Source organism: Onychostoma macrolepis, chromosome 13 (assembly GCF_012432095.1).
Source record: "Onychostoma macrolepis isolate SWU-2019 chromosome 13, ASM1243209v1, whole genome shotgun sequence".
Lineage (NCBI taxonomy): Eukaryota > Metazoa > Chordata > Actinopteri > Cypriniformes > Cyprinidae > Onychostoma > Onychostoma macrolepis.
In genome coordinates, this window is record NC_081167.1 from 23,862,819 (window position 1) to 23,879,179 (window position 16,361).

The following is a 16,361-nucleotide window of genomic DNA, read 5'->3' on the forward strand; positions in this document are numbered from 1 at the left end:
CACTCCTCCATCACATTGACTCTCACATTGCACACTGTTTCACATTACCCCGGACTACATTTCCCAGCAGCCATTTCACTATCATATGCTCACACCTGAGAACTATCACACAATCACACACCCTACATAAACCATGGACTTCCTTGTTCAGATCGCCGAGTATTGTTCTGCGTATAGCACTCTCCTAGTGTTAGCTGCCTTACCGAGCCATTCTGTGTCCATACTGTGTTTAGTTCCAGTATTGTTCTGCGTTTATTACTCTCCTAGTTTTAGCTGCGATATGGAACCTGTTTCTTGTTTTCTAGTGTGTGTTTCCTGGATTTACCCTTGTCTCGCCGTTCGAACTCCGTTTATGCCTTGCCTGGACTATTGCTCATGTTTCTGGTTTACCCCTCTTGTCAAGCCTCCTGGATATATATATATATATATATATATATATATAATTCATGTCCCTGTTACACTTAATGTTTACAAGTGCAAATAGCTGATTACACTACTTATTGCAAATAGTGGCAAATTATCTGCACCTCTGTATTGTAGTACATTATAAAACAGTATGCAATAATAACATATTGAGTGTAAATTATCATTTTAATTCAAATTATTAAATGGATGTCACCTTATTGGGACAATAAATTCCTCCCTACACCTACCCTAACCCTACCCGATTACTTTAAGTTCAACTTTTAGATTATTTCCTTCATTATTATTGAAAATACATACCTTTCTGACGTGATATCTGATTTGATTCGAACCCCGGTCGATCGCGTCAAAAACGACTTCAACACTTACTTCACCATCTGCACCACTAGAGCTGTTATTGAAAGATAGTCTTCTGTAATGCTTTGTAATAACATGTTGGTGGACAGAGTTAGTGTAAATAACCTCTGCCACCAAGGCGGCCTATTTGCACTTGTGAACTGTTGTTCAGCTGTTCTTTTAAAGTCAACTTATTTTCTGGTCATCGTCATAAAAGCCCTGTCACAAACATTGTCACAAGCACGAAGATACATCTTTCATTTCATCAAGGTGAATGCTCACCAAAAACTGACACAGTCATCACGTTTTCAAGCCATTTCATGTTTCATTTTGACGTGACACAAAGCAGTGATATCTAAGCGGGAGAGTTGCTTACTTACTTTATAATTAGTCAATAATGCCATCATTTTCTTCATTCATGCCAAGAGCTCGCACGAAAACAAGAGGCGGATTTATCGCATGAACCAATAACATCCAATCATAACCGATAATATCCAATTATAGCGCAATGGAGGCATTGCCTCCTCTCACGTGACTTTCCCCCATTCATCTCAATGAGCCTCCAGAAAAGTCACGGCACGCTAAGGTGTTACTTTATAAAAATGAGTGACTTTTAGACTTTTAATATCATATTTAGTCATATTAAATCTGTTTTATTTTTGTAATATCAATTATTTTCTCATCTAATTTTGAGGAGAGGAGACACAGAAAAATGCATTTCAAAAAAGTTATAAATTGATTTGCATTTTAATGAGTGAAATAAGTATTTGACCCCTTCGCAAAACATGACTTAGTACTTGGTGGTAAAACCCTTGTTGGCACTCACAGAGGTCAGACGTTTCTTGTAGTTGGCCACCAGGTTTGCACATATCTCAGGAGGGATTTTGTCCCACTCAAAATATCTGGAATATCCATCCACGACCCATTTTCAATGCCCTGGCCCTGATGGTGCATGGCTCCGTCCATTGTCCCTTTAATGCGGTGCAGTTGTCCTGTCCCCTTAGCAGAAAAACCACCCCCAAAGCATAATGTTTCCACCTCCATGTTTGACGGTGGGGATGGTGTTCTTGGAGTCAAAAATTCAGCATTCCTCCTCCTCCAACCAAGGCGAGTTGCGTTGATGCCGAAGAGCTCGATTTTGGTCTCATCTGACCACAACACTTTCACCCAGTTCTCCTCTGAATCATTGGCAAACTTCAGACGGGTCTGTACATGTGCTTTCTTGAGCAGGGGGACCTTGCGGGATTTCAGTCCTTCACGGCGTAGTGTGTTACCAATTGTTTTCTTGATGACTATGGTCCCAGCTGCCGTGAGATGATTGACAAGATCCTCCCGTGTAGTTCTGGGCTGATTCCTCACCGTTCTCACGATCATTGAAACTCCACGAGGTGAGGTATTGCAGGGAGCCCCAGTCCGAGGGAGATTGACAGTTATTTTGTGTTTCTTCCATTTGCGAATAATCGCACCAACTGTAGTCACCTTCTCAACAAGCTGCTTTGCGATGGTCTTGTAGCCCATTCCAGCTTTGTGTAGGTCTACAATCTTGTCCCTGACATCCTTGGACAGCTCTTTGGTCTTAGCCATGGTGGAGAGTTTGGAATCTGATTGATTGATTGCTTCTGTGGACAGGTGTCTTTTATACAGGTAACAAACTGAGATTAGGAGCACTCCCTTTAAGAGAGTGCTCCTAATCTCAGCTCCTTACTTGTATAAAAGACCCCTGGGAGCCAGAAATCTTGCTGATTGATAGGGGATCAAATACTTATTTCACTCATTAAAATGCAAATCAATTTATAACTTTTTTAAAATGCATTTTTCTGGATGTTTTTGTTATTATTCTGTCTCTCACTGTTCAAATAAACCTACCATTAAAATTATAGACTGATCATTTCTTTGTCAGTGGGCAAACGTACTAAATCAGCAGGGGATCAAATATTTTTTTCCCCCACTGTATATATATATATATATAAAACCTATTACACACAATAATATAATATAATATAATATAATTAATATAATATAATATAATATAATATAATATAATATAATATAATATAATATAATATAATATAATATAATAATATAATATAATATAATATAATATAATATAATATAATATAATATAATATAATATAATATAATATAATAATGCCTAGGCCTAAGGTGGGAAAATAAGATTTCTGGAAAGATCAACAGTAACCCTTTAAAATGAAATGCTGAGGTTTTCAGGCACTGTTTCCTGAGAACAGGACCTCGAAAATGGCTTCCCATCACTTATTATTTTGAGATTCAATCTTGAATGTTGAATTCCGAAATCTAAATGAATTTTTAAGATTCTAATCTGATCAAGGCCTCCGACACCACACCATCTCCCGTAAGCATCGTGCCCTCTAATGAGACCTGTCCTGACAAGATGGAGGTCTGTTTTCTGTCACCATCATGTTTAAGAGAATTAAAGAGAGGCTGTTTTAATAAACACTAGAAAATTTACACTGATGGATTCTCTTCCCCTTGGGCTGGTAGATTATCTAGAAAACAGGGAGCATGAGTCACACAAGACATGTTTCTTGGGACCCAATAACGGTTCACATCTACAGATGCATGTGAGCTGTGGAGATAAGATCTTCACTAAAGCCTAAATGGTTCCTGGGGAATAATTACCTATACGGACCCGTGGCTCCTTCCCAAGAACAATGACATTTTTCAACATAATGCTTACTATATATCAAGTTCTTTAAATCATACATGGTGTAGCACAACTGCTTTCGGCTCAGGATGTATCTGTTGTTTTTGAACAGAGTGCTGGACTTTACTTACCGAGTAGACAGATACAAATGTAGTCATTGACCAGATCAATGCAGGTGCCCCCATTAAGGCAGGGTCTGAACCAGCACTCATTCATATTCTCGGAGCATGTTCGACCTGCATGATGGACATTAACACAGACAAATAGATAACAAGATGTCTGTATCATATCATGTTATACTTCTGTGATGTATATAAGTCAATATAAATAACTATTTGCAACATGTTTTACTTCCGTAATGTAACATATTTCCAAGTAACCCAAGGTATTCAATTAGAAAAATCATAATTATTGCTTTATTGAGAATTAATAAGTGGCCATTACATATTGGAAAGAAGCCTGTATAAACGCAAGTTCATATAAATATAAAAAAAAAAAATTGATTTTAATTTTAATAATTTGAAACAATGGATCACAATTAGGCTAAATGGCCACATTTTCTTTTTAATCTTGAGGAATTCAACAATGTTAGATTTTGAAAGTCAATGCCTGTCAAAAGCCCAGAGATGGTTTCCCACCTCAGTAGAACCACTGAGTAAAACATTTAGCTTACCCTTAAATCCTGGAGCACACAGGCATCGGTAACCTGCCACCAAATCAATGCAAGTGGCACTGTTGGCGCATGGTGCACTTTTGCATTCATCTGTCTCAAGCTCACAGAACGTTCCCTCATATCCCAGCATGCAGTGACAGGTGTAGTTGTGCTGTTGGTCCAGACAGACGGCGTGTTCTGAACACTGATGCCCAGAGCAGAAGTCAATGTCAAGTTCGCAGTGGACTCCAGTATATCCGTGACCGCAAAGGCAACTTGGAATGCATAAAACAGTATCTCTTAATGGAATCGCGAACAAAACAGCCGGACACGGTATGAAAATAAATGGCTGAGTCATGGGGGAGGACAATGTAATTTGCTTTGCTTTCTATCACAGGAACATGCTATTTGTTTTAGCAGCTATGGGTGGTTTAATTCTAGAATGAGACAGTAAACAGCAACTGAACCTGAACAGAATATCAATTTTAATTTTATACTGAGAGAGGCACCCTGTTTGAAATGGATAAATCCATCTCAATCACTCATTTTTGAAATAAAAAAGAAGAAGAGAGAACGAACTACAATAGGACAATGCAAATTTTAAGGGAATAAAAATTTTGTTATCCCCCCACCCAGTGTGTCGTTCCAAATCCCTATGCTTTTATTGTATCTATGAAACATATATATATATATATATATATATATATACAGTATATATTTATTATTATATATAAAATAAAAAACTTTATACTGATATTTTCCATACACAGTGAGCTTGGGCCGCCAAACTCCAAAAGGCACTATAAAAGAACAATAAAAGTTTCCCACACAGCTTAATTTTAAAACAATATGCCAGTTTTGTGCAAAATAAAATAAACTATATATTTTTAGATTGTTACCTCCACTACAGATTAGAAATCAAATTTGTGGCCTATGCCAGTATTTTGTTGCAATGACATTTGGTTGCAAGAAAAATCAATGTTTGATTCTATTGACATTCAACCAGCAGCAGTTGCCATATTTATTTGAGAGCAACAGCATAGGTGAGGGTTATCATCGAATAATGACAACATTTTGCCCTGTTCATATCACAAAGCTATCAGGCTTAAAGGGGGCATCGTATGCTCATTTTCCACAAGTTGATATGATTCTTTAGGGTCTTAATGAAAAGTCTATAACATTGGATAAAATTTCTCAATGGTAGTGTAAAAAACACCTTTTTTACCCTGTCAGAATCAGCTCTGTTTTCAGGCCATGCTACTTTAAATGCTAATGACTCTGCTGACCCTGGAAATTTTCCACCCCTTTGCAACCCTAATTAGGAAAGGCGATTTGCAAAGATTCATAAAAAAACCCTTATACTCACTTCTTCTGTAGATGAAGCTGGATCACGAATGATTCGAGTGAACATAAACGCATTTAGGCAGATCGGAGAGCGGCGCATTCCCTTCAAAACAAAAGTAATCTTAATCCTCTGCGTCTTCAGCGGCTCAGTAGTCAGGAGTAAATGACGACTGCTATATTTATTATTACATCCAACAACAAAGCACCTCAATCACTTAATCTGAGACATCTTGTCTTCCCCTGCATCGGAGTCGACACAATGGCGGTCGGACTGTTTACAGCTCACTTAGTTCACTCAGCTCATTCAGGGCGGGTCTAAGGTAAGGCGGCCTTGTCAATCAACTATCGTGGGAGAGGCCTGTACAGAACTATGTCATTCTGACAGGAATCTCAAAACAACCTGATTTGAGAAAGGGGATTTTAAAATAGGGATTTAAAAAAAAAAAACACTGGGTGGATTTTTATCATTATAGGATGGATGTGTATAAACACTTCCAACACACATTTATATTCAAACAACTTGTAAAGTGAAGTTTGCATCCGATGACCCCTTTAAGCTACAGTATAAGACTTCAGAAGACCTGAAACAGAGACATACGAATTACTTTTAGGGTGTCTATTTGTGTCATTTATAGAGCTTGACAGATCATGGTCACTATAAACTGTTTGTGTATGGAAAAAAATGAATCTGTTTAGCATTCAGAGAAACAATACATACAGTATTTGGGACAACAAGAGGGTAAATAATTACCAACATGAGTAAATAATTACAGAATTTTCATTTATTTATTAATTTCTTTTATTTGCATTTAAGTTCATGCTAATATTTATAATGACACTTTAAATGCATTTAATTTGTTTATAATTATCTTAGTATATAACAAAAAAAAAAACAAAAAAAAAAACAAACAGAATAATATTTGAATCCACTTAATTTCTAAACAAAGCATTTGCTGTATTCTAAATAAACCGTGCGCAAAGAGAAAAAAATAAAAAATGAATTCACCCAGACTCACCTGTACCCACCAACTTCATCCACGCAGGTGGCTCTGTTCTGACACCTGTGCTGGACACACTCATTTATGTTGACCAAGCAGGTCGGCCCAGTCCAGCCAGGTGCACAAACACAACTGTAACTGGTAATGTTGTTAAGAACACAATGTCCTCCATTTGCACATGGCTGTCAAAATGAAAATCAACCATTATTCCAGAACAATCCTTCATTTAAATATGTGTGTAAAGGTAATTCTGGTCTTTTGTAAACAGACGTGCTTGGTCCCAGTGTTAAATAAAACATGCTGGTTAATGAAGGAAAGCTAATGAATTTTAATTGCCATTTACGTTAGTGGTGATTATCAACACAAGTAAAACAAATCCGTATGATCAAGCATGTTCAAAAGAGACATGCAATTTGCCATTGGTGATATAGTTCAGTGACAAAGCGTGCAAACAGCTTCACATCTTCAAAAGAATATAGCGTGCTAAGAACATAACATTTTTAACCTGCTCTTTTCAAGTGGAAAGTGGGAGAGGGCGGTGTATGCATTTCGAATGAGTTTATGCACTGAAAAATATGCTTTATGCATATGCCTTGTCATCACTCTAAAGAAAAGTTTATACTTGATCTGACTCAATTTTATTTTTCTGTCATGTCATGGGCCTAATGTAAATAAGTTTAGTTGACTGGAAGTAAAACTACACTTTGTTGGTATAATATGAATGATTTGCTTCAAATCAAATGGCTATGTTGCATTCCATGGAAGCCGCATCACAACTGATCAGCAAAGTCATTTAATGTATGATTTGAGAATTTTCTGATCAGCAGCCATCTTGTTTTGCAGAGAAAAAAATATATATATATTGTGAGTATTTATGCAGGTAAGTTTGAGTTTATTGTTACTACAGTTGATATCCATTTTGTAAATAAATGTACTTATTACTTTTGTTAGTGTTATTGTAACCAGATATGCTAATTTACACTTAGAACACTTGAACACATTACAATGAAAGTGATTTGAATTATGTTGGGCTAGAGGCAGCTGAACCCTTCTGACCTACCTGTAGATAGCGAGGGCACTGAGTGTGACATATATGGAGCTGGTCACCTGGCAAATCCACACAGATCTTTCCAGGGGGACAGGTGACATTTGGAAGCTCGCAGGCGTTCACGTCAAACTCACAGTCAACCCCAGTGTATCCTGGAAAGGGCGGTAAGAAACATAGACCTATCTGAAAAATCACTTGCACTTCAGCATCCCCGCTTCCTTGATTGGGAACTAAAAGAACCTTGTGCAAAACCAAAATTTAAAAGATTAAACAAGATTGAAACGCCTTCACTCTTGTTAATGCCTTTGAGAACGCACTGCATATGCTCCTCGTGTCATTGTGCCTCAATCAATAAGGTCAATCAATGAACATGAAGCAAGCTGGAAATCAAATTTCTGTCTTTTTTTTCTTCTTTGTTTCTTGGAAAAAAGAAAGTAAAAGAAAATGGCAATCAATTTTTGAAAGCTTATTCAGAGCCCAAAAGCCAGCCAGCCCAAGTGAAAAGAATAAAATTGTAAAGGTCAGAAAGATGCCAGGCTAGTTTGTTTAAGGGCTTTTAGAGAGAGAAAAAAAATCTGGCTTGCTTGCATTTGGTTTTCATAATGAAAATAATTTCAAAATTCATTCACATAAAGGTTTAAGCAGGAAAATCACACTTATGGAAATCAAGGATGGGTCAGGATGGTTGACTACAGTCGATTAGAGAGGTCAACTGGTGAATTTATGTAGATTTTTGTCCTTTTTTTGGCTTTAATATTTTTAGACAGGGTTTTAAAGTGACTATGACTATTCCAAAGCTTTCAAAAAAATTAATTCTGCTGTCAAATATTTCTATTTCTTGGTCTATTTACACATTCAGTAAACACCTCAACTTAAAAACAAAACAAAACATTGAGACATGTTCTGTTCCACTCTTCTGTGCTTCATCCAGCTGTTGTTTGTATTTCTTTTTTTGAATATTTTGCAATCTTTTGTTTACAACAACACCAACCTAAGTAATAATTCAATTAAATAATAAAAAAATAAAAAATAAAAAAATGGAATGCCTCATGTTCCAATTAAAAAGGGGAAAAAATGATTTATAATACCATTAAACACACACAAAAAAATAATTCTGTCATCATTTTCTCTCCCTCTTGTTGTTCCAAACCTGTCACACTTTTTATTTTGAGAAATACCGTACTCAATACCGTTTGGTTACCAACACTCTTTTAAAAATAGCTTTTATGATATATGATCCATAACTTATGACAAAAGTCTTACAGGTTCGGAATGAGAGAAATAATAATAATAAAAAAAAAAAAAAGACTGCCCCTGTTAAACATTTTATATTTGACACTCAATTCAACTTAATTTCACATACTTTGAGTCAATAATCTTTGCGAAATTGTGTCCACCAATTCACAACAATCTTTTTGAAATTATGTCCACTATTTCCTTCAATCCTTTTTATGAGGAAGTCATTCAGATGATTTCCCCTTTTGTATCTCTTTCTCTGAGCGGCGAGCACGCGTGGGCAGGTTTAGGGAGGGGGCGTTTGGGACTCTGGGTCTTCTACTCATCGAGCGGAAGGGAGCAGCTGGCAGAGAAGCATGCTTGTAACCCCGCCAGTGAGTTGCCAATCTCTAGGGTGAGCCATCAGGTTGCATCAGTGAATGCAAATCATGCCTCAGAAAGAGTGAGCAGAACCAACAATTACGGAAGGGAACCATATCAATGCAGTGGCCTCAAAAGGGAAGAGCATTTCATAACACAATATTGACACAATTCTGCAGTACTAATGAGCTCTGGCAGTGTGAGAACGGGAGTGATTTGCTCAGCTGTCAGTCAGAGCCGCTGGTGCTGGCACGGTGGGGATTTGTGGCACAGTCAAAAAAAAAAAAAAAAAGCTCATTCTCAGGAGTAAGAGAAACTCATACCTGAAGGACAGGCGCATTTGTAGTATCCAACAAAGTCAGTGCATGTTCCCTGGTGCTGACAGGGACTGGAATCGCACTCATTTACTTCAGCCTCACAGTAGCGTCCTGCAGGAAGACAGGGGTGTGAATGGAGTGTTAGTTAAGCTTTTACGCTCCGTCTCCCCTGAAGATATTGACTTCACTTTTGACATTTGGGATTTAGAAGCAAATTTGGAAACTAACCCCCCCACCCCCCTCCTCAGAGAAGAGAGGCCAAATCGTTTAGCAACAGTTCAGATTGCCATTTACTGAGTCACAGTTCACTTCAGACAGTTAATGCAGACAGACAGAATGCAAAATGATTCAACATATGGAACTTTGAGAGATGCCAGAGAAGGACAGTATATAAGTGTGACTCAACTTTTATGAGGAAAATAGGCAATGAAAAAGAAGTGAGGAGGCACAGGAAAAGATTGTCAGACTAAAAAAATAGTTCACCCTAAAAATAAAAAAAATGCATCAACTCACCCTCATGTCATTCTGAACCTGCATGAATTTGTAGGTGATTATTGGTAACTAAAAATAAAAACTATTATAAATTGTTTTTGTTCATTGAAATAAAGGTTATTTTTTTTATATTAAAATAAAAATTAACATAATAAGTAAGACTACTAAAACTGAAATAAAACTAAAACTATGATAATCAATAAAGTTAGCAACATAAAAAAACAGTGCTTTATTTTCAGGTACAATAGGTGCATTTAGCAAGAACATTCAAAAAATTGAATAAACAAATATAAAAATGAATAAACTATATAGACTGATTCCTAAAGCAACTGTATTAAAGTTTTTCAGTCAAGAGTAGTGAGTGATTTTTCTCTTTGCGTTTTGTTGTTTTATTAACGTTAAATGAATAGTTCACCCAAAAATAAATATTCTGTCATCTGTCTGTCAATTCTGTCATAGTGTTTTATTTTTATACCATCATTTTCTCAAAAGTTGTTTTAAACCTGAGTGAGTTTCTTTCTTCTGCTGAACATAAATGCTATTTTGAAGAACGTGGAAAACCAAACAGTTACTGATCCACAGTGACTTCCATATGATTTTATCCTACTATCAAATTCAATGTGGACCAGCAACTATTTGGTTACCCACATTCTTCAAAATATCTTCTTTTGTGTTCAGCACAAGAAATAAACTAATACAGGTTTGGGACAACATGTGAGTGAGTAAATAATGACAGAAATATAATTTTAGGGTGAACTATCCCTTTAATGACAGTCGACAGCATGTTTAGTTCTGTCCCTTTAAGACCTGCACGCATCTAATATACAGGCACGTCAACTGTTTACTTTCATTTTAGATATAACCAACTGAGTCTATAAACCTTGTGTGTTTTGACAGTATTAGCGCAAAAGATAACTTAGTTCAGTAATCAGGCGCTTTTTGACAGGGTTTTAGTGCGCGCGTTTCTGGTGTATGCGCTCAGAAAAAGCGGAAGTCAGACCAGCGCGCGAATGAAACATTTAACCGGCAAGGCTTGTATGCAAAATAAATAATGTACTTTTGCGATCGCGAATAAGTGCAGTGTCCTGTCAAAGTAACTCTACCGCTGTACAGTTCCATCTCAATAAATTAGAATGTCGTGGAAAAGTTCATTTATTTCAGTAATTCAACTCAAATTGTGAAACTCGTGTATTAAATAAATTCAATGCACACAGACTGAAGTAGTTTAAGTCTTTGGTTCTTTTAATTGTGATGATTTTGGCTCACATTTAACAAAAAGACCAATAAAATAAGACCAATAAAAAAAACATTTTTAGTGAATTGTTGGCCTTCTGGAAAGTATGTTCATTTACTGTATATGTACTCAATACTTGGTAGGGGCTCCTTTTGCTTTAATTACTGCCTCAATTCGGCGTGGCGTGGAGGTGATCAGTTTGTGGCACTGCTGAGGTGGTATGGAAGCCCAGGTTTCTTTGACAGTGGCCTTCAGCTCATCTGCATTTTTTGGTCTCTTGTTTCTCATTTTCCTCTTGACAATACCCCATAGATTCTCTCTGGGGTTCAGGTCTAGTGAGTTTGCTGGCCAGTCAAGCACACCAACACCATGGTCATTTAACCAACTTTTGGTGCTTTTGGCAGAGTCGGCAGGTGCCAAATCTTGCTGGAAAATGAAATCAGCATCTTTAAAAAGATGGTCAGCAGAAGGAAGCATGAAGTGCTCCAAAATGTCTTGGTAAACGGGTGCAGTGACTTTGGTTTTCAAAAAACACAATGGACAAACACCAGCAGATGACATTGCAACCCAAATCATCACAGACTGTGGAAACTTAACACTGGACTTCAAGCAACTTGGGCTATGATGAGCTTCTCCACCCTTCCTCCAGACTCTAGGACCTTGGTTTCCAAATGAAATACAAAACTTGCTCTCATCTGAAAAGAGGACTTTGGACCACTGGGCAACAGTCCAGTTCTTCTTCTCCTTAGCCCAGGTAAGACGCCTCTGACGTTGTCTGTGGTTCAGGAGTGGCTTAACAAGAGGAATACGACAACTGTAGCCAAATTCCTTGACACGTCTGTGTGTGGTGGCTCTTGATGCCTTGACCCCAGCCTCAGTCCATTCCTTGTGAAGTTCACCCAAATTCTTGAATCGATTTTGCTTGACAATCCTCATAAGGCTGCGGTTCTCTCGGTTGGTTGTGCATCTTTTTCTTCCACACTTTTTCCTTCCACTCAACTTTTTGTTAACATGCTTGGATACAGCACTCTGTGAACAGCCAGCTTCTTTGGTAATGAATGTTTGTAGCTTACCCTCCTTGTGAAGGGTGTCAACGATTGTCTTCTGGACAACTGTCAGATCAGCAGTCTTCCCCATGATTGTGTAGCCTAGTGAACCAAACTGAGAGACCATTTTGAAGGCTCAGGAAACCTTTGCAGGTGTTTTGAGTTGATTAGCTGATGTCACCATATTCTAATTTGTTGAGATAGTGAATTGGTTGGTTTTTGTTAAATGTGAGCCAAAATCATCACAATTAAAAGAACCAAAGACTTAAACTACTTCAGCCTGTGTGCATTGAATTTATTTAATACACGAGTGTCACAATTTGAGTTGAATTACTGAAATAAACAAACCTTCTTTTCCACGACATTCTAATTTATTGAGATGCACCTGTATGTCGTGTTGTACAGTATGTAGAGACGAGGCGCCAGAACTGTAATTGACAGAATGTGCGCTGTACCACGATACTAAGATATTTCTTCAAAAGCAGATCGTGGAGAGATTTTTATCATCCACGATCAAAAATCGTAATATCGCACACCCCTACATTAATACATACCATAATAGTATATAAATAGCTCTAATTAGCGTTTTTTCATGGAAACATTTGGCTCATACTGCTTTCAAGCTTCAAAAAGTACTAATGCACTATATTCTAAGATGTATGTTTTTTTGTTTTTGTTTGTTTTTTTACAAGATTTATTTAAAAAGACGTTAATTTTTATGTTAAAAAAATGATCCTAGTTCGATGGCCTCGTGGGCAGTGCTCTGTCATGTAGAGCTGTTGCGCTTCGGATGTTCCGAGTTCAAGTCATGGCTTGTGGACCTTTCCTGATCCCATCCCCCTCTCTCTCACCATTTTTTTTTTGGGGCAATCCAATGCTCTCCAATGACTTTGTATTGCGGGAATATCTGACTTATAACAAAAAAAAAACAATGTCTAAAAGCTGATATGTGACAAGGTGTATAGTAAAACAGCTAAAAAACCCAGAACTACGTTTTTATAAGCTGTCGACCCCCCCAAAAAATGAGCATTTAAGGACAAATAGTTGTAGATGTCCGGGTATTTAACGTTGGGCCACTCAGTTGGATCATTTCTCAAAGAAAAGGGGCAGTGATATAGATCAATAAAATTTAGTTTCTCCATATATCTCACATAGGGTGGTCAAATAATCATCTAACATGGTCAAAAATAATGAATGTTTCCTGTCGCCGATTACTTTTCCCTCCAGAGGGTGCAGATCTGAGTAATATGATACATTGCGCTCTACTTTTTTGTCCTTAAATACTCTTTTTTTGGGGTCGACAGTTTATAAAAACAGTTCTGTGTTTTTTAGCTTGTTTACTGTACACCTTGTCACATAGCAGCTTTTAGACATTATTCTGTTTTTTGTTATAAGTCAGAAATGACAACGAGGCAGCTTCCCGCAAATTGCAATACAAAGTCAAAGGAGAGAGTTGGATTGTCCACCCCCCGGTGGGCGTGGTTTTCAGACTATGATGCAATACGCTCTGTCTCTATAGACCAATTCAGAGTAGACGTCACAGTTACGTCACTTGCAGCTGCACGTGCATAGTGGTTGCAGAAAAACACTGGTAACAAGTATAAATCCATGGAATAAGAGAAAAAATATATATATATTTTTGTGCCTTTTGATGTCAAAATCGGAATGCAAATAATTTTTATAGAATACTGTCGATGCCGTTTGAAGCTAAATGCATACGTTTAAACGGACATGCTATGGATGAAACAATTACTTTTAAAGCATAAATTTGATTTAAACAATAGGTCTAAATAATATTCACATATGCTGTTCATAGGGGACGTATTGGATTAGCCCTACAGATACAGCATGAAATATTATTTAAACCAATTACTATTAACATTTTTACATAACAGTTATTTATTTTATCTCACAATTCTGACTTTTTTCTCTCACAAATGCAAGTTTATATCTTCTAATTCGGACTTTATAACTCAATTTAACTAAAAAATAGTGAGTTTGTCAGTTCTGAGGAAAAAAAAGCCAGAAGAGCTTGACGAGTTGTTTTTCCTTATTAGAATTGTGAGATATAATCTCGAATTGCAAGAATAAAGTCAGAATTTTGAAACATAAAATCAATTTTGCCTTTTTTTAAAATTCTTTTATTCCATAGCTCCATAGACTGCCACTTGAAAACCGTAATTTTCTGCAAGCAGATAGGCTCCGCCCACAAAAAACGTCATCCCTGTTTCGGATCTGTAAGACTAACCCACTATCTAACGATAATTTCGTTGAATAACAGTGCTTATCGCTGGGTGACAAGCTCTTGTAATATGCAGAGAACATTTTGAAAATGACATCTAATCAAAATAATCTGTAATGTTTTTAGATCTCACTATTTTGTACTGTATCTGTGTAATTCTAGCCGTAAAGGCTATCTCTGCAACCATAATGTGCACATCCCAAATGTTTACAAGCCTATAATTGGTCTATACTGTCCTAACAAAATAAAAACACCAACAATAAAAATCTTTAAAAATCTTTACAAAAATTATAATCAATATATAAAAAAAGTTTTATGCTAACATAACATGTATAAAATCATTTCTTTTATAAATTTTTCTTGAAAATGATCAATTAGGTCGACCTCAGGCAACTTCATATGGCACTGAATCCCAGATTTTTTTTGTGTTCATATTTCCAGCAGTTAGTATCCAACAGCACACCAAGAAGTTTTCTGAAGGTCATATTCCCAACTAACTGGCAGTTCTCTATTAATGTTGTTCATCCACACAGTTACATAACAAGTAACATAACATGGAATCAAATCAATCAAATCTTTTCATGGAAGAAGCAAGACAAGCTGTAGAAAAAAAGATTTGAAAGTCTTATCCAGTGCAAGATCTGCTTCACCAGCACTTTTCTCTGCTGTGGGAGAAGTCACATTATCTTCCCTCAACATGTCGTCTGACTTTTTCGGGGAAGATCATAATGAAAGCACTTGACATTTCACATTGGCCTTCTGGCAATACCATGGTGAGAAATGGGACAGGGACGGTCGTTTTTAAGTCTCTGGGGTCATTAATCGATGGAGATATCGTTAGCATCTTCGAGATGTCTAAATAAAACAATGAGGTTTGAGCTGTGACATGTTTTCTCCTAATAGTATTCTAATCCATTATACAGCTCACAGAGAGGCAGAAATTGTCAGGTGCCTCTTGTCGCTGACAATTGGGATGTGGAAAGATGGATTTCTTCATCTGCTAAGATGGGAAATAGAGCCATCAAGGAGACTGAGAGGTGATAACAAGGACACAGAAGCACTGGCGACTATCCCACTGAAAATACGAGATCTGCTGCGTGGTACTGAAAGAAATCTCTCAGGGACGACATTTTTCAAATAATACGGCTTCATAACATGTTACGGTTTATAGGTGTCATGAAATGTAGATGATCTATAATTCATGTAAAGTGCCTATAAAAGACTACGTCATATTTTCCTGTGCAAAACCATTGAACCGCAATGAATGCCACTGAGATCAACACGTCACGACTGATGAAATCCAGTAAATCATTTGTCTTGCTTGTTTATTTGTTTCTGGGTTGTTTAGGCAAATAGTTCATTCTGTGCTCATGCGCTGGTGGCCAAGCTAATGAAAGATCTTGCTTTCCCAGTTAGATTTACCGATTAAGTGTTCTCTAACCTCTATTTGCCCTTCATTTAGCAGGCATGATGAAACAAATTATAGAATAATCCAGTTAGGAGGGCAATGTGCAAAGATGAGTTACGGTAAAGAGATGCCTTAGGGCAGCGAGACTCGTCTCGGTGGAACACACACTCTGAGTCACATTACAGCAGATGATATAGATGTTGGACATGAAACTGTGTCATTCAGGCAAGGGAAAAATTCAGAACTGGCTTCTTTTCAAATTCGTGAGTTGGAATTTGAATAGAACTGGCCGTGCCCCACAGGATGCTGAATGACAAGAAGAGTAATTTACTGAACTGCAATTTCAAGGATGGTCCTCACTCAAATTTTGTAACAAAACATAATTACATCATTGACTAAATATGACATTTTTTTTTTCTATGATAGGTAGAATATTTTCCTCTCTACGGATAAGAAAGTTTAATATTGTCAGAAAAAAACAACATGCATCTAAATTGTCAACCAATTCCACTAAATGTTCACATTGTTTACAACAAACT

At 37.0% G+C, this 16,361-nt stretch overlaps 1 protein-coding gene across 1 annotated transcript in view; it reads right to left on the bottom strand.

Annotated features, from left to right (window-relative positions):
- eys (eyes shut homolog) overlaps nucleotides 1–16,361 on the bottom strand; it is a 209,067-nt gene that overhangs the window by 177,217 nt on the left and 15,489 nt on the right. The window contains exons 7-11 of the mRNA XM_058795808.1: nucleotides 9,407–9,511; nucleotides 7,500–7,639; nucleotides 6,458–6,621; nucleotides 4,119–4,372; nucleotides 3,577–3,681 (exon numbers count right to left, since the gene is read on the bottom strand). Of these exons, the coding sequence (XP_058651791.1) occupies nucleotides 3,577–3,681; nucleotides 4,119–4,372; nucleotides 6,458–6,621; nucleotides 7,500–7,639; nucleotides 9,407–9,511 (768 nt within the window). The remainder of the gene's footprint in view (nucleotides 1–3,576; nucleotides 3,682–4,118; nucleotides 4,373–6,457; nucleotides 6,622–7,499; nucleotides 7,640–9,406; nucleotides 9,512–16,361) is intronic.